The following is a 19063-nucleotide window of genomic DNA, read 5'->3' on the forward strand; positions in this document are numbered from 1 at the left end:
TGTGGGTTGCAGCGGCCATTCTAGGCTCACTGATGTGTCTATCCAAAAAGTATTATTGCATCCATGTTTGCCCTTTTTTCTGGAGATTGAAGCAGAGTATATGTGGAGAACAAGGGGAAAGATTACCTTCAATTACCTTGTAAAATAGGTTTGTCTCAGAGAAAGAATCATCTAGTGCCTTCTGTGGCCAAAGAGCAGCCAGACTTTGGGATTTCCCAGCTCCAGTTCAATCTCTTAACCACCATGTTAATTTGATTCTATAATCAGTTAATGACTCTCCATAATTAACTCTCTAAAATGGTTAAGTGTCGTCAAAAATGCTGCCCAATGAAATAGAACTACTAATAATAGTATAAACTCTACATTCCTCAGTGCTTGCTGATAAGAGGACATTAAAAAAAAATCTAATGTATAACACTTCACTTCTGTTGGCCTGAAATCCAGCTGTAGATTAGCCTGAAATAAATGTATCATCTTCCTGGCTCTTGTCCTTTCCCTCATGTTATCTAACATCTGCAGTTGGATCATGTAGTCAATTTTATTTTCCTTCACACTTTGCTCTCTTATAGATTGCCTCATCCTACTGCCTGCCCCCCCTCCCCGCCACACAGTTCTTTAGCAGAAAAAAAAGCATTGCATGAATATGAAATCAGCAGCTAAGCTTCCTGTTTCCACCAAAGTATTTCCTGTTTCTTTAAATTGTAAAAAAAAAAGAAAAAGATCTTGGTAAAGTACAGTTGTTTGGAATCAAGTTTCGGTTAATATTTTGTTTTGGAGAGGAAAGTCAACATCTTGAAACAGTACTTTTGCTGAAGTTGCAGTTCTGAGCCCAAAGAACATAAATGCTGTTTCCTTCCCATTCTAGGTTCGACTGAGTTCTAGTAGGTTTTCAAAGTTGTGCTAGATCAAGGGTATCAAACTTAGGGCGTCATGTTGTCATCATGTGACATATCATGCCAGGGGTGGGCATGACTAATGTGTGACGCATCCGGTTTGTGGGCTGTGAGTTTGATACCCCTGTGCAGGAGGGCTGAGTCTTGTGACATGCATAGAGGATCTAGTTCTGCAGTACTGAAAGATGCACCAGGATAATGCTCTCCGTGGGAAGAAGTTATTTGAATCTTCCCGCAATATGGCATCAGCATAGTATGGCTGCAAAACAATGCCATCTCAGAGAAAACTTAAGTATGATGGGAGACTACAAATAACAACTTCCTTGTTGTAATAGTAAGCAGCCAGACATTCAGTATCAGGGCCCACAAGTTTTTCCTTAATTCCAGGTTGTTTCTTTTTCCTTGATTAGTTTCCATCCTTTGTTTCTTAACCTGCTCTCTGGTGCTTTGGAAAATAAGTTAATCCCTTCCTCTTTGTGGCAGCCCTCAAATATTGGAATACTACTACTATCATTTAAAGCCCTTCATGGCTTAGGGCAGTGATGGGCAACCTTTTGAGCTTGGTGTGTCAAAATTCGCCAAAAAACTGAGCATAACTCGGGTGGTGTGTCACCTTGAGAAAAAAACATAATTTTGTGATATTTATAGTTTAAATAACAAATATGCATAATTATCTTTCTCTCTCTTTCCTGTCATTCTCTGCCTCAATCATTTTCTCATTTCTCTTTTTTTTCTCCCCTTTATTCTATCATTTCTCTCCCTCTCTCTTCCTATCTTCTCTCTCACACTCTTTCTCTCTCTCTCCCTTCCTTTCTTTCCTTCTCTCTTCCTTCCACTTTTTTCTCTTTCTCTCTCTCTCTCCCTTCCTTTTTTTCTCTTCCTTCTACTTTTTTCTCTTTCTCTCTCTCTTTTCCTTCCTTCCCCTCTTCCCCTCCCTCTCTTTCTCCCCCTCTCCCTTTATATTTATCTCTTCCTTCCTTCCTCTCTTCCTCCCTTTCTCTCTCCCTCTCGTTCACTTTTCTCTCTTCCTCCCTTTCTCTCTCCCTCTCGTTCACTTTTCTCTCTTTGGCGAACCCCCAAACTGTTCAGATTCAAGAAAAAGCTTATCAAGGGGGGTGGGGGGTTGTAAAAATCTAGTTATGAGCCGCCAAAGGAGGAAGCAAATGGTGCGACGTCCACGCAGGTTTTTTTTTTCAGACTCTCTTTTTTGCGAGCCCGGCATGATTTTTTAAAATTACAAATTAATAACCCGGAAAGGGTTTACCTTAGCACCGTCTCCTGTAACACCGTTCTGGAAGGCGAGCAGGGAGCAGAGGGGCGAGGGCAGTGTTCCCTCTAATTTTTTTTCGGGGTGGGCGGAAAAGTACAGTGTCTGAGTGACAGTCCCTTTGGGACTGGGCGGCATATAAGTATAAATAAATAAATAAATAAATAAATAAATAAATAAATAAAGTGTGGGCGTGCGCTATCACACATGAGCGAGTTCTTGCATCTATAATTCTATCCTTTCTATGTCTCCCTCCCTCTTTCCTCCCTCCCTCTTTCCTTTCTATCTTTCTCTCACCCTGCCTTTCTCCAAGCCCTTCCTTTTCCCTCTCCCTATCCTACTACCCCTCACCCTAGTTCTTTCCTCCCTCCCTCCTTTTTTCTATCTCTCCCTCCCTTTCCTCCTTCCTTCTTTCCTTTCTATCTCTCCCTCCCTCCCTCTTCCTTTCTATCTTTCTCTCCCTGCTTTTCTCCCTCTTTCCCTTCATCTCTCCCTCTCTCTTTATCTCAATTCCCTCTTTCTCCCTGGGCTGCTGTGCCTGCCCTGCAGCCCCACCACGGACGGACTGCCTTAGCATCGGCGCCCCCCCCCCACACGCTGCAGCTGCTGGACCATCAGCGGCACACACACACACACACACACTGCGTTTCTCCCTCTTTTCCTTCATCTCTCCACGCACACGCTGGCAGCACACACACACGTGCGCACACACCCCACACACGCTGCGTTTCTCCCTCTTTCTCTTCATCTCTCCACGCACACGCTAAGCTCCCGGACCATCAGCGGCACGCACACACGCGCACACACACACACGCTGCCTTTCTCAATCTTTCCCTCTTTCTTTCTTGCTCTCTCTCACTCTCTCTTCCTTCCTATCTTCTCTCTCTCTTTCTCTCTCTCTCCCTTCCTTTCTTCTCTCTTCCTTCCACTTTTTTCTCTTTTCCTTCCTTCCCCTATTTCCCTCTCTCTCCCTCTTTATATTCATGTCTCCCTTCCTTCCTCTCTTCCTCCCTTTCTCTCTCCCTCTCATTCACTTTTCTCTCCCTTCCTTCCCTCCCTCCTTCTGTCCTCTCCTCTTTCCCTCCCTCTCTTTCCCTTCTTTCTCTCCACATCTCCGGCGTGCAGCTGGCTTTGCTGACCGGCACAAGTCTCAAGCCAGCTGCCCCGGAAAGCCAGGAAGGTCCTCCTGCCCCCCCCCCCCCGAAAAAAACCCGGAGGTCTACCGCCACCAGCCTGAGCCTCCCGTTGCTCCACTCGGCTTCGCTGTGGACCTCCGTTGTGTTTTCGGAGGGAGGGAGCGGCGGGAAAGCCCTGTGCTGGCCAGGAAAGCTGGCTTTCCGAGAAAGCAGCGCGCTTTCTTACAACTTTCTTTCTTACAACTCTTTCCTGGGCAGGGGGAAGGGAGGAGGCCTGCAACCCCTCCCCTCGCTCCCAGCGGCCCCTGCGATCCAACCACAGTTCGATGCTTGGGACCACGCCAATCAGCTGGGAGGCGGTGTTCTCGCCCCTCCCAGCCATCGCAAATATCGGCGGGGCGAAAATCGCCCGGCCTCTTAATTAAGGGGAGAGGAAAAATAATAATAATTGCGGTTGCAATTGCACTCCCTAAATCTCCCTGTTTCTCCGGCGGCCGCGTGTCACCGAAAATGGCTAGGCGTGTCAGTGGTGACACGCGTGTCATAGGTTCGCCATCACTGGCTTAGGGCCAGGCTATCTTCGAGACCACCTTCTACCACATAGTTCCCAATGACCGATAAGGGCCCACAGAGTTGGTCTTCTCCGGGTCCCATCAGCTAAACAGTGTCAGCTGGAGGGTCCGTGGGGGAGGGCCTTCTCTGTGGCCACCTTGGCTCTCTGGAACCAGTTACCTCCTGAAATCTGGAGTAGCCCCATCCTATTGGCCTTCCGGAAGGCGGTAAAGACCTGGCTTTTCTGACAGGCCTGGGGCAGGGGTTGAATTGTTGTATTGCAAATTGTTTTTAAACTGTTTTTAGAGATATTAGTACTATTATTAATGTTTATATTTTTGTTGTGAGCTGCCTAGAGTCCTTAGGGAGTTGGGCGGCATGAAAATGAATGAATGAATGAATGAATGAACGAATAAATAAATAAATAAACAAGCAAACAAATAAATAAATAAATAAATAAATAAATGTGTGCCTCCACCTCCCCCTAGTTCTTCTTTTATCTAGACTTATTATTTACTAGTTACTATTTGATCAGGGTTTGCCTGATCTTTACTTGTAGTTTTTATTTTTCCTGGTTAAGTGTAAAATCTTGCTCTTCTCCAGATTACATTTTGTTGGCTAGGCCCATTGTCAGCCAGTTACAAATCCATTTGGTGATGGTGTTGTCTTTGCCACATTTTTCTAGTTTACCAAGAAGTAGGTTGTGGTCTACTTTGTCGAATGGCCTTGCTGAAATCTAAACGTACTATGTCCAGAGTATTTTGCTGATCTACGAATGTACAAATCTTGAAGCACTGAGGAGAACACACAGGAGAATGAACGTTGTCTTACCTGAATGTTCTTTCTATGTATGCTGTGGGAGAGTCCAAACCCATCCTGAGGCTTGTTTAGGTCCAGGGTATGGATTTTGGACTTCATTTGAATATCTGCACATCTACGGCCTCAGTGGAGCTGAGGAGGAGGCATGGCCGGATAATTCTCACTCAGTCCCTGGCAAGCAGACAAAGAGTTAACCCATGCTTGAACTCTCCCACAGCGCACATAGAAGGTACATTCAGGGAAGACAACGTCCATTTGATGATATTCTGCCTTACCTATGCATCCCTTAGTTATACAGTGGTACCTCATCATACGAACTTAATTGGTTCCAGGAGGAGGTTCGTAAGGTGAAAAGTTCGTAAGATGAAACAATGTTTCCCATAGGAATCAATGTAAAAGCAAATAATGCGTGCAAATCCTTCAGGAAAATCCCAAACTTTAGAAGGGAGGCGAACAGAGGGCAGGGAGGAGCAGCTAAAGGGGGCAGGTGGAAGAAGCAAGGCTAGGCTAAAGGGTGAGTGGGAAGGAAGAAAGGCAAGGGGGGGCGCCCCTCCCTTTTCTTTCTTCAAAAGACACCGTTTCAGTGCCTTTGCAAGCATGCAAAATCTTTACTCCTCCAAGCTGCCCCTCCCTTTTCTTTCTTCAAAAAAGGGGGGGAAAAGAAACCCCTTCATCCCAGCAGCAGCTGCTTGGGTTCGTAAGGTGAAAATAGTTCGGAAGAAGAGGCAAAAAAATCTTAAACACCGGGTTCGTATCTTGAAAAGTTTGTTAGAAGAGGCGTTCGTAAGATGAGGTACCACTGTATTGTCCTTTTTGTCTTCCAATTTACCAGCAAGATCTTTGTGCAACAATACTGCTTTCTTCTTGGATTCTAAGAAGCCAACATTGTAAGCCCTGCTGGGTTCTTAGAATTTGCTTAACCTTAACCACTTGATTTGCTAACACAAAGTCTGTTAGACAGAATAGTTTGATGGTGACGTGTAATGGAGACTTAAGTTTATATTGAAAGTAATCTTTGGATACGTAGTACTAAAAGACAGGGTATGGCTATTCGAAATAAATATGAAATATAACCCCTGATAAATTTAGAAGAGCTAATTAAACAGCACAGTTGATCCAGGACCGTACTTCATATTATGTGAAGGCTTAGCAGTTTTCCAGGAAGAAGTAGGCTGTGCCCTCACACACATAAGTTAAATTAGTGCTTACTATGTCAGACATATGATTGCAATTGCTTGTGTTATCAAATGTGCAGTTACCAGAATTGTGGGAAACGTATGTTGAATTGAATATGATGAAAGAACCAAGGAACTGGTGAGTAGACCAAGTCCTTGCAATGTCTCTGGGTAAGGAGAGGACAGGAGATTGACCACATCTGTTTCAAATATCTGCTCCCTACAAAGAAATTGCAGGGTTTGAATGCTGGCAGACAACACGATCAGCCATCTGCCTGCAACTATTGCAGAATCTTTTAAAGCAGTGGTTCTCAACCTTTCTAATGCCATGACCCCTTAATACAGTTCCTCGTGTTGTGGTGATCCCCAGCCATAGGTCTAGCGCCAATTCTCCCAACAGAGCTTTAAGCTGATTGGCAGGAAGGTCAGAGGGTCATCCCCACTGTAAACGCCTGATTGGTCAGATTGTAAAAATATGTTCCAAGCAGCGGTGGGCTACGAGCTGGAACGCTAAATTGTGCTGGGCTGCCGAGGCTCGTAAGTGCTTGTGGAGTCAGCGCAATTTTGCATCTGCACCTGTGGAGGTAGCAAAATGATGCACGGAGCCGCAGGTGCGCCCGTGTTTCGGTGAGGTTTTTTTGCTTCTGCGCATGCCGAAACATGGGTGCACCTGCGGCTATGTGCACAATTTTGATACCTCCACAGGTGCAGAAGCAAAATCACGCTGGCCCCACAAGCACTTATGAGTTGCGGCGGCGAGTGCAATTTAGCGTTCCAGCTCGTAGCCCACCGCTGGCTCCAAGGCACCAGAATAGAAGCTTTAGTGCCTAGCACCATGGGAAATTTGTCTTTTCCCATGGTCTTAAGCAACCCCTGTAAAACATGTTTATTTTTACGTGAAAGGACTGCTCTTTGCTTGCAGCGTCGCTGCGGTGTCCTTTTTCGTAAAAATAACAATGTTTATTTTTACGTGAAGACCTCCCTTTGAAGGAGCTGGGGAATCCCTCCCACGAAGAGATTCCGGGGGTGGAGTTTTGACGTCACCGGCAGGTTGCTAAGGACGCCAAGGTGATCACTTCCTGGATTCCTCAACCTGCCGGTGACGTCAAAACTCCGCCCCCGGGATCTCATCATGGGAGGGATTCCCCGTTCAGGTTTGGGTTTGGTTCAGGTTCGGATGAATTTTGCGTAAAGTTCGTCCGAACTTGCCAAACCCAAACACCGTTGGGTTCGCCCATCACTAGTCTCAAACCACCAGGTTGAGAACCACTGTTTTAAGGGGTATTAAATTTGCAAACCTCACTTTCTAATCATTTTCAGAGATTGTTCATAAACTACTTCTAAGCTATTAGAAACTTTCAGAATGACAAGTTTAATCCTGAATGAAATAAAAATTTAATTTTAAGAATTTTAAAAAATCTAAAAATTTATCAAAAAGCTAGATAGGTTTTTAATCTTAGAAAGTGTTATCTTGACTAAAGTACCACATAAAATAGAAATATTGAGACTGTTACAATATGATTTTTGAATTAATTATAAACAAATTATAATTATAATTTATAAATAAATTATAAACTCTTCTTGTGGGGTATAGATCCTATTTTGGTTTTTTTTAACATGGATAGTTTCCTGATTTCAAAAACTGGTACAAGTAAGGACAAAGTATTTTAGACTGAAGAAATCTATGCAGACCCGCAAAACGGTTATGACAATAACAAACTGAAGTAGAATGTTGAAGCATGGAATCAGAGAATATCAGCAATGTCAGTATGTCTGTTTCTACAGATAGACTATGTCCTGTATCTTTTTATTATTTTTACTTTCTTTTTCCTTGCACTTTTCCTTGCACTTTTTATTTACTCCTCTCTATTTTCCATTTATATTTTTTTTTTGATCTACAAAAAAGGTGTGAAGCAATGAGCTTAGCACGTCAAGATTGAGAGGCCAATGTCTTTCTTTAAGAGTAGAGGAAAGGAAAGAAACTGCCAGTTCAGTTATAGCGTTCTTGTATATTATCATACAAAAGAAGAAATGGATTTATGTACTTTTGCCTGGAGACTGGGTCCAGAACCAGTGCTTAAAATGATAAATTGTTAGACATCGGAAAGCACTTCCTGACTAGAGGTGGATTTCAAAAATTTTAGCAAGGGGTTCTCTGCCTTATGCACCATGGAAGGGGGGGGGGAGTTTTTGTGCTCTATAGCAGTGTTTCTCAACCTTTTTTGAGCCGTGGCACATTATTCACATTTACAAAATCCTGGGGAACATTGAGCGGGGGGGGGGGGGGGGGGGGCTAAAAAAAGTTTGGACCAAAAAAATCTCTCCCTCCCTCCCTTTCTCTCTCTTCCTTCCTTCCTTCCTCTTTCTTTCCCTCTGTCTCTCCATCCCTTCCTTCCTCTCTTTTTTGCTCTCTTTCTCTCTCCCTCTTTCCCTCCCTCTGTCTTTCCCTCACCCTCCTTCCCCCCTCTTTCTCTCTCTTTCTTGCTTTCTCTCTCTCTCTCTTGCTCTCTTGCTATCTCCCCCTCTCTCTCCCTCTCTCTTTCTCTCTCTCTCTTTCTTGCTATCTCTCTCTTTCTCTCTCAAAAAGTTGTGAGACCAGAAGCTGAGCTTCCTTCTTTGTGGCACACCTGACCATGTCTTGCGGCACACTAGTGTGCCATGGCACAATGGTTGGGAAACACTGCTCTATAGGCCTCCTTGAGCCTCCGGGAGGGCGAAAATGGCCTCCCTGTGCTCCAGAGGCCCTCTGGAGGCTGGTAACAGGCCTGTTTTTGGCCTTCCCAAACTTCCAGTAGGCCCATTTTTTGCCCTCCCTGAGCCTCTGTGCACATTCTGCACCTACCTGCATTCAAAACGGGACATGTGAGGACTCCTGGGAAGGGTGGGTTGGGCAGGGCCAGACAGGAGTGGGATTTGTGAGTTCTCCGAACTGCGCAAAATCTTAGCTAGAGGTTCCCCCGAACCCCTGCAAAGCCCAGCAGCCCACCCCCTGTTCCTGACTGTATGAATTCCTAGCCAGCGGAACAGACTGCCTCATGAAGTAGCAAGTTGTGCTTCACTCCTTTAAACACAGCCTGGTCACCTGTCAAAGATGCTGTTGCACATCTTGTACTGGGCAAAGGATTCACTGGGTGGTTTCTTTCAGGGCTGTGATTTACTTTTTAATACTGTATACATTTGGGAAATTGTTCTATCTGTGTTTCTCAACCTCAACAACTTTAAGATGTGTAGATTCAACTCCCAGAATTCTAAAACCAGCACGCTAGCTAGGAAATCTTCAGAGAGGGGCGGCATACAAATCTAATAAATTATTATTATTATTAAATTCTGGGAGCTGAAATCCACACAACTTAAAAGTTGTTGAGATTGACACTACTGATCTACTGGATAAGGGAAGAAGTTAAAGCCCAAATAGCACTATTTGGAAAGGGAGCAAATTGTAAACAGTGTAGCTCTATGGTGTCTTTGTATGCTGTATGTGGAATCATTCTCCCAATCATAGACTGGCCTGGAAAAGAAGCCCAGGCAAAAGTAAAGGGAGCTTTGTGCAAGCTATGTAGTCTGCTGTTGTAGGCTGCACCTGCCACTTCAAAGAAGGAAAAGAGAAATAATCACATGACTTCCTCAGTGCTTGAGTAAACTCTTAAGGCCACAGGAGCAGGGTTTGGATTTTTATGGTTTTTTAGCTATTAGCACTAGCTTCCAGTGTGCATGTGACATTTCTACGTCAGTGGGTAGGATTAATATCAGGTGGTAAAAAGAAACTTTAAGGCACTTCCACATATCACTGTTTCCATTTCCCATTCCATGCAGACTATTGTAAAGTTGACCAAGCTTATCAATGCTCTCACTTCATCCATCACAATATGTCATTCAGTCTATTCCTTCTCCAAATGCAGTATGTGCTCCAAGATACTTGAAGCAACAACTACTTGCCCTACTCACATATTTATACAAGCTGTGCACTTTTTTTTGGTCAATTTCTCAAAAATCAAACCAAACTTGTCCAGTTGCACTATTGATACTTGTTGTGAGGGTGGGGTAGTGAGAAGGGGAGACACCAAACCCATGCAATTGATAGATGCTAAGAGTGGGATTTGTGACATTTCAAGCCACCTCCTCCTTCAATAAGTTCACTAGATAGGAAATGCAGAATTAAAAATACAGCTAACTAAACAGCAGGCATCCAAAAGATCTGGGAACTTTGTTTTTCTAAATGGAAAAGATGACATCAGACAACTGCAGAACTATTGGAAAAGTGACCACTGCAAATTTTAGGGTATTTTTAAAAGCTCTGCTAATCCTATGGCAGTGATGGCGAACCTATGGCATGGGTGCCACAGATGGCACGCGGAGCCATATCTGCTGGCATGTGAGCCATTGCCCTAGCTCAGCTCCAACATGCCTGTGTGTGCCGATTTTTGGTTCACACAGAGGCTCTGGGAGGGCGTTTTTGGTTTCCAGAGAAGCCTTTGGACGCTGGGGAGGATGAAACATGAGCTTACTGGGCCCACCATAAGTTGGGAAACAGCCCTTTTCCAGTCTCCAGAGGACCTCGGGGGGAGGGGAGCTGTTTTTGTACTCCTCAGACATTGAATTAGGGGTGTGGGCACTCACACATGTGCGATAGTGTACGCCCATACTCTTTCGGCATCCAAGAAAAAAAAAAGTCCGCCATCACTGTCCTATGGTCTCTCAGCTGTCAGATCCATAGAATACTGCTGTCTTGCAACGTCCTTACAAGGCGTAACTATCCAGAGCGCATGTAGGTAATTTCTTACCTTCTCTTTACCTGGAGAAATTCTGAAGAATTGGTCTACTCACCAATTCTTTGGTCTTTGCTTCGCAGAGCCATCCTCAGTTTACTGTGATACCAAGATTCAACTGCAGAACTATTTGATAGTATTTAAAGAGGCAAAAGTTTGAATAATAGTGTGCAAAAAACAGACACTTCTTAAAAGTGACTTACACAAAAGCATCACGTGGACACATTATTTCTTTGTTATGTAGTTTTCCTGATGGTTCCTTCAAAAGATGCATCATGATAGGCTCATACTCATTTGAGGTTTGCACCCAGTAATCTAGGAAAAACTTTTTTTCATGAGTTGGGAGCAGCCATTGAAAAGATTAGAGTATCCCCCCCAACACACACAAATTATAGCTTAATTATAAGATATTTAGCATATGATCTCTGAATGCGTAGATAGAAACATAGACATGCACTTCAACTAACTTGGATCTAAGCTGTAAAAAGCTTTAAAATAATAATCAGCATTTGGTGTTTAGACCCAAAATGGATCTATTGCTGATGGCATAGTATGCTTGTGATATGATCATTTCTTCCAGTCTCAGTTGTCTAGGAACTACCATCTGAGGAACTAGTTTTGGATTATTATTATTATTATTATTATTATTATTATTATTATTATTAATTAGATTTGTATGCCGCTCCTCTCCGAAGACTCGGGGCGGCTCACAACAGTAATAAAAAACAGTATAACAATGGAACAAAATGTAATAATAAAAATTATATAAAAGCCCCAACAATTAAAAACCATATAGCGCAGTAAGCTTTCTCCCACTGTATATAGAAATTTTCTAGTAGTCTAATTGGGAAATCCAAAAGATAACTGGATATTGAATAGTAGGCTTACAGTAGAAATAAATGTAAGCCCATTGGAAAAATAATATGGGCAAAGAAATAGGTTGTTTTTCTGACGTAATATAATGTGTTAAAAATAAGCTTAAAATGAGAAGGAACTTTGAAGTGATGTATTTATTAATGTATTAGATTTATATCCCACTTTCAGGTATTTAAGGCAGTATACCTAGTACTCCTTCCTCCCATTTTTCCACGCAACAAGAACTTTGTGAAGTAGCTTGGCTATGGCAGAATTTTTCAGGTCTATGCGAGAAAAAGTTGATTTTCAAAACTACAAATGTCAGATTGACGCTTTAGCCTTATCTTTTAAATGAAGCATCTGTCCATCTATCGGTGATGAAGAGGATTGGATAGCTTACCCTGCCTTAATGTACAAGTAGTCCTCACTTAGCCTCCCTAAATGGGACCGAAACTTCCACCACTAAGTGGTGTGGTGATTAGGTTGCACTGCTTAGTAACTATCCTGCCATGCCATACTCACCTCCGTTTCAGTTCCCACCACCCACATCCCCCCATCTCTACCTTTTTGGCCAACCTGCACTTCATTGCCTGTGCTGTCCACCAGCACTGCCGCCCATAGCTGATCTCCACTGTCTTATTTATTTGTTTGTTTGTTTGTTTGTTTGTATGCCGCCCCTCTCCGGAGACTCGGGGCGGCTAACAGCAATAATAAGACAGCATACAATAATAATCCAATAATAAAAACGATTAAAAACCCATTAATATAAAAAACCAAACATACAAACAGACATACTATGCATAAAATTGTAAAGGCCTAGGGGGAGAGAGTATCTTAATTCCCCCATGCCTGGCGGCAGAGGTGTGTTTTAAGTAGCTTACGAAAGGCAAGGAGGGTGGGGGCAATTCTAATCTCTGGGGGGAGTTGGTTCCAGAGGGCCGGGGCCACCACAGAGAAGGCTCTTCCCCTGGCTCCCGCCAAGCGGCATTGTTTAGTTGACGGGACCCGGAGAAGACCCACTCTGTGGGACCTAACTGGTCGCTGGGATTCATGCAGCAGAAGGCGGTGTCTGAGATAATGTGGTCCGGTGCCATGAAGAGCTTTATAGGTCATAACCAACACTTTGAATTGTGACGGGAAACTGATTGGCAACCAATGTAGACTGCGGAGTGTTGGTGTAACATGGGCATATTTGGGAAAGCCCATGATTGCTCTCGCAGCTGCATTCTGCACGATCTGAAGTTTCTGAACACTTTTCAAAGGTAGCCCCATGTAGAGAGCGTTACAGTAGTCGAGCCTCGAGGAGATGAGGGCATGAGTGACTGTGAGCAGTGACTTCCGGTCCAAATAGGATTGCAACTGGTGCACCAGGTGAACCTGGGCGAACGACCCCCTCGCCACAACTGAAAGATGTTTCTCTAATGTTTCTTCTTCCTCTCTATGCTGGTGACTTGCAGCCAGCTTGGCCCTTCATGAAGCAGCTGCTGGCCATGCACGGCCTTCTTGAGGCCATGTGTAGAGTGCAGGGTGGGAGAAGTGGTGGAGCCCAAGACAGGATGGTTGGCAGAGTGCAGAGAGGGAGGGGAAATAGATGAGAAGAGTTGATATGCACCTGTGGTTGTCATGCACCCAGATTTTGATCATGTGACAACAGGAGTACTGTAGCAGCTGTAACTAGGACTAGATGTAAGTACCATTTGTTCAGCCCTTCTTGAATGTTCCGTTGTGTACTTGAATAGTTGCTGAATGAATCTTAAATGAGGACTATTAAGTGAGGAAGTTCCTTTTGTGTGTAGTCACAGCTGGTCAGTAAAGAATATTTAAATTCCAATCTATACCCACTAATAAATGCAGGTTGGTTTACATATCTTCTTTCCGTCCCTCTGTAACGTACGCCATTTAATTGATTTTATGCCATTAAAAAGACTCTTTGTAAATCCTCGTTTCTTGGTTAATGTGCTGATAATACTGTTACTTTGAACTTGACCCTTGTCAACCAGTGAAGTATCTGAGAGTGATATCGAACCTGATTTCCCTCTTATTTATTTATTCATTCGATTTTTTTATGCCGCCCTTCTCCTTAGACTCAGGGCGACTTACAACATGTTAGCAATAGGAGTTTTTAACAGAACCAGCATATTGCACCCACAATCTGGGTCCTCATTTTACCCACCTTGGAAGGATGGAAGGCTGAGTCAATCTTGAGCCGGTGATGAGATTTAAACTGCTGACCTGCAGATCTACAGTCAGCTTCAGTGGCCTGAAGTATGCACTCTACCCACTGCGCCACCTCGACTCACCTCTTGCCAGTTCAACACTTTAACTACTATACCATTTTAACCTGCCCACATCCCATCACCATGTCACTTAGAAATAAAAGGTCTACATGGATGTAAAATGACTACATTGTTCCAGAGGTGGGAAGTTTGGCTCTTGTTTTATTTATTTATTTATTTATCAAATTTGTATGCTGCCCCTCTCCGCAGACTCGGGGCGGCTAACAACAGTAATAAAACAATATAAACAAATCTAATATTTAAGTTAATTTTAAAAAGAAACCCCAATTTAAGAGACCAATCATACATACAGACATACCATGCATAATTTTTTTATAAGCCTAGGGGAAGGGAATATCTCAATTCCCCCATGCCTGACGACTGAGATGGGTTTTAAGGAGCTTACGAAAGGCGAGGTTGGGGGCAACTCTGATATCTGGGGGGAGTTGGTTCCAGAGGGCCGGGGCCGCCACAGAGAAGGCTCTTCCCCTGGGTCCCACCAAATGGCATTGTTTAGTCGACGTGACCTGGAGAAGGCCAACTCTATGGGATCTAACTGGTCACTGGGATTCGTGCGGCAGAAGGTGATCCCGGAGGTATCCTGAAGTCACTCTATTTTTTTTTCCAGGTGGAATACCTCTTGAAGAAGATATGTACAGCTATGAGCATTGAGCTTAATAGTGGGGAATTAGATGACTATTTTTCCCAAGAGACCCAGCAACAGAATGGCTTGACAGTTTGGCAATTTCTTGATTTGGTAAACTCTGGCCGATTACTGCGTGGGATTGAGCGTGAGGCCATTAGCATGGCCATTGAAGAAGTTTACCAAGAGATCATTGGGGATGTGCTCAAACAGGTAAAGAATTATCTCTTAATTTGAAGAATTGGAAAATGGCTTTAATAAATAGATTAAAAATGAACTATGGCACTACCAAGTTAAGAGTAAGGCCACTTCTTTTGCCTTATCATTGTCGAAATGACAAGGAAGAGAAGAAGCAACGGCTGTGCCAAGAAGGATCGAGGACACGTCCAGCCTATACGCTGTACCAACTGTGTCCCTAAGGATAAAGTTATTAAGAAGTTTATCATCTGAAATATTGTAGAAGCAGCTGCAGTCCAAGATATCTCTGAAGCGAGTGCCTTTGTTTCCTACATGCTATCCAAACTCTGTGTGAAGCTTCACTATTGTGTTAGCTGTGCTATCCACAGCAAGATGGTGAGGAACCAATCCCGTGAGGCCCGGAAGGACCACACTCCTCTTCCCCAGTTCAGGCCATCCAGTGCTGCACTAAGTCCAACCCCCAGGCCTATGTAAGGAGACGTTTTAAAAGATACCCTAATAGTAAACTCTACTTACAATATTTATATGTGAATGTACATATATATGAAGAAATGTATCAAAAAGGTAATAGAAATGGATTAAGATCTATTAAACTAGAACAAAATATGGGAGAAATATTTTCTTTTACTCCTTATTATTATTATTTTTGGAAAACAATAAAGAAACTATTAAAAAAAGATGTAAATTCTAAATATTGAGTCAATAAATACATTTACAAGTGAAAAACACAAAAAAAGAGAAAGAGTAAGGCCACTGAAAGCACTGAATCAGTGACAACCACTTTATTTCCTATATTAAAATAAGATTTTAAATAAGACACCAGGCTATCTTCTGTCCACGTGCTTCTGTTAAGCATCTGGTGGTAGCTCTTTTCCCTTTAGGAAAATCCTTGTCTTCTTGTCCTTCAATATTTGCTGGGCATTCTGCTTATCTACTGAATAACTATCAATTGGATTAATTAGATGGAAAATATTATCTAATTTATGACAATAATGAGAGAAGTGAGGGTTCGGAGTTACAATGGCCCTGAAAGGAGTGACTTATGACCTTTGCACATAGCCGTGCTGGCATCACCATGATCTCATGATCAAAATCCAGATTCTCGGGAACTGACTCATTTTTATGACCTTTGCTGTGTCCTGGGGTCAGTGATCGCTTTTTTGCGACCTAATGACAAACAAAGTCAATGAGGAATCCAGATTCATTTAACAACTGTGTAACTAAGTTAAAATCTGCAGTGATTCACTTAACAATTGTGGCAGGAAAACTCGCAAAATGAGAGCGAAACTCATTTCATAAAGGTTTCCCTTAGCAACAGAAATATTGGGCTCAATTGTGGTCCTATGTTGAGGATTACCTGTGAAAGGAAAGTAAAACACCTTGTTTGGTGATGGCGAGTCTTTTTTGGCTCACGTGCTAGAATGCACACAGGCGCCTACACCCATGTCCTTTCCCCATGCATGTGTACAAACCCTCGCCCCCAGTAATGGGCAGCCAAAATTTTTTACTACCACACTGTGGGTGTAGCTTATTTTGTGGGTGTGGCTTAATGGCCATGTGACTGGGTAGGAGTGGCTAGTCGGCCATGTGACCAGGTGGGAGTGGCTTGAACGATCATTATCGTTCAAGTGAACTGTTAAGTCCCTGACTTACAACCTTACCAGTGTCGCTCGCTGGGGTGACAATTTGCTTTGCGTTTTCCGCGCTCTCCTTCCTGGGTCGTCCCCCACCTCAGGCTGAGTAGCTAGGCGAATGGGTGCTGCCAGAAGCATAAATGCTGCCAGTGCCGCTTCCACCCATGCCTTCTGCTTGCACCTCAGGTGGGAGGTGGCTGCGGGAGGCTGGAGGGGAGCCGGGCAGGAGAGAGGGAAGCTCGTCCGAGGCCAGGAAGGAGGAAAGAGGAAAAAAGCAAGGAGCGCAGATGCAGCAGCAGCAGGGGGAAAAAAGGAGAGCTGAGCTGAGACCAGTAATCCAGGAAGTGACAGTCGCCGATCAGATGGAGCTGCACACACATCTTCATTTCCGCCAGTGGAACTGCATTCCACCCCATCCTGCCTGCTGCCCCCCACCCCTGCCCAACTCCTGCACTGCCTCCCACACATGCGCATAGGCCTCACTGAAGCCTCCAGATTTCTGAAGCCTGGGGAGAGCAAAAAACAGCCCAACGGGCTAACTGGAAGTTCACAAACGTTTTCTTGAACTTCTAGTTTGCCCGTTAGGCTGTTTTTCGCACTATGGAGGCTTCAGGGAAGTCTCCTGAAGCCTCCGTAAGGCAAAAATGACCTTCCCCAAAGCTGAAAATCAGCTGGCCAGTGCACGCATGCTTGCTGGAGCTGACATAGGACAACACCTCGCGTGCCCTCTATATGGCTCCGTGTGCCACCAGTGGCATGTGTGCCCTAGGTTTGCCATCACAGATCTAGTTGGTTAGAGACCAGTGAATCTGTTTTGATTATGTGCAGCCCCTTTCATGTCCTCAGCAGAAGAGAAGGCTGGAGCTGGTGGTAGAACTGGCGTGCAAGAGAGCACCTCACTCTCCCTTTGTGACCGTTATTGCACCGAAAACACTCTGATTGTTCAATTAGCTATACACACTTCCCTCATTGTGCCAGTAGTTAAATAGCATGATGCATCACCCTAATCTGTTCCTGTTTGGCTCACAATCAGGAAGTGAAGTTTATTCACGGCTTTGGATTTGTTCCTGCTCCTGTTTTCAAAAAGGCTTATCTGCCGCATGTAAGTGAACCCTAAGACCTTCCCCAATGGTTTAAAACATCTTGCAAGGATGTGGATTTTGAGGGTTTTAGTTTAGGGATGATTGAGATCATCAATCCTCCACCTTGCCGCCAGCATCTCTGCACAAAGAGGAAGGAAAGCAAGTCCAGATAGCAAAAATCGTATGAGCAGGAGCAAACCAGGGTGGAGGAGAATCAGTATATGGCATATATAGAAACAACAAAGACTTGCAGCACAAAATCCCATGCAAGGTGTTGATATATTTCCTTCCACTTTATTTATCACTTCAGAACTACTGTAAGGTATTTGGAGGTAGCATTAGAAAATAGTAGCTATACTTAGAGGAATATATTATATATTTAAATATATAGAAAAGGAAGATGTTAATTTAAGAATAGCATCAGATACATGTACAATTAGCACAGGTGCCACTTCTCTTCTCTCTATACACTAATGACTGCATCTCAAACGATCCATCTGTTAAACTACTGAAGTTTGCAGACGATACAACAGTGATGAATCCGCATACAGACGGGAAGTTGAACAATTATCCTTGTGGTGTGACCAGAACAATTTAGAACTGAACACACTCAAAACCTTAGAAATGGTGGTAGTCTTTAGGAGAAACCCTTCCACCCTTCCACCTCTCACAATACTAGACAACACAGTATCAACAGTAGAGACCTTCAAATTCTTAAGTTCTATCATATCTCAAGACCTAAAATGGACACCCAACATCACATGCTGTTTTTATCATTGTTGGTTGCCACCCCGAGTCTACAGAGAGGGGTGGCATACAAATCCAATAAATAATAATAATTATGATGATGATGATGATGATGATGATGATGATGATTTAAAACATCAAAAAAGCACAACAAAGAATGTTCTTTCTGCGCCAGCTCAGGAAGCTCAAACTGCCCATACAGTTCTACAGAGGAATCATTGAGTCTGTCATCTGCACCTCTATAACTGTCTGGTTTGGCGCTGCAACCCAACAGGACCGACACAGACTTCAGAGGAGAATCAGAACTGCAGAAAAAACAATTGCTGCCAACCTGCCTTCCATTGAGGACCTGTATACTGCACGAGTCAAAAAGAGGGCGGGGAAAATATTTACTGACCCCTCACATCCTGGACACAAACTGTTTCAACTCCTACTCTCCAAACGTTGCTACAGAGCACCGCACACCAAGACAACTAGACACAAGAACAGTTTTTTTCCAAACGCCATCACTCTACTAAACAAATAATTCCCTCAACACTGTCAGACTTTTTACTAAATCTGCACTTCTATTTCTACTAGTTTTTCTCATCATTCCTATCATCCTTTTCTTCCCACTTAGGACTGTATGACTGTAACTTGTTGCTTGTATCCTAAGATTTTGATTAATATTGATTGTTTCTTCATTGCTTATTTGACCCCTATGGCAATCATTAAGTGTTGTACCACATGATTCTTAACAAATTTATCTTTTTCTTTTATGTACGCTGAGAGTATATGCACCAAGACAAATTCCTTGTGTGTCCAATCACACTTGGCCAATAAAATTCTATCCTATTCTATCCTATCCTATCCTATTCTATTCTAGGTGAATGGGTGAGGGCTGGTTTTACCTTTTATCCAACTGTGTTGATTTTGTATTCATGAAGAATGGTTAACAAAGAGGAATATTCAAACATGGATTCAAAGGCTTTTTTGCAATTCAATTTGCCACTGAAGGATTTTGCTTCTCAATGAAATAGG

General features: G+C 43.4%; 1 protein-coding gene and 1 pseudogene across 3 annotated transcripts in view; both read left to right on the forward strand.

Annotated features, from left to right (window-relative positions):
- The window catches only part of DEF6 (DEF6 guanine nucleotide exchange factor), a 77609-nt gene that overhangs the window by 36917 nt on the left and 21629 nt on the right, over nt 1–19063 (forward strand). For all 3 annotated transcript variants that reach the window (XM_070745333.1, XM_070745332.1, XM_070745331.1), the window contains exon 4: nt 14368–14595. In XM_070745333.1, the coding sequence (XP_070601434.1) occupies nt 14368–14595 (228 nt within the window). The remainder of the gene's footprint in view (nt 1–14367; nt 14596–19063) is intronic.
- Nucleotides 14716–15075, forward strand: LOC139165662 (small ribosomal subunit protein eS26 pseudogene; annotated as a pseudogene).

The sequence above is a fragment of the Erythrolamprus reginae genome, chromosome 3, assembly GCF_031021105.1.
Source record: "Erythrolamprus reginae isolate rEryReg1 chromosome 3, rEryReg1.hap1, whole genome shotgun sequence".
Taxonomy (NCBI): domain Eukaryota; kingdom Metazoa; phylum Chordata; class Lepidosauria; order Squamata; family Dipsadidae; genus Erythrolamprus; species Erythrolamprus reginae.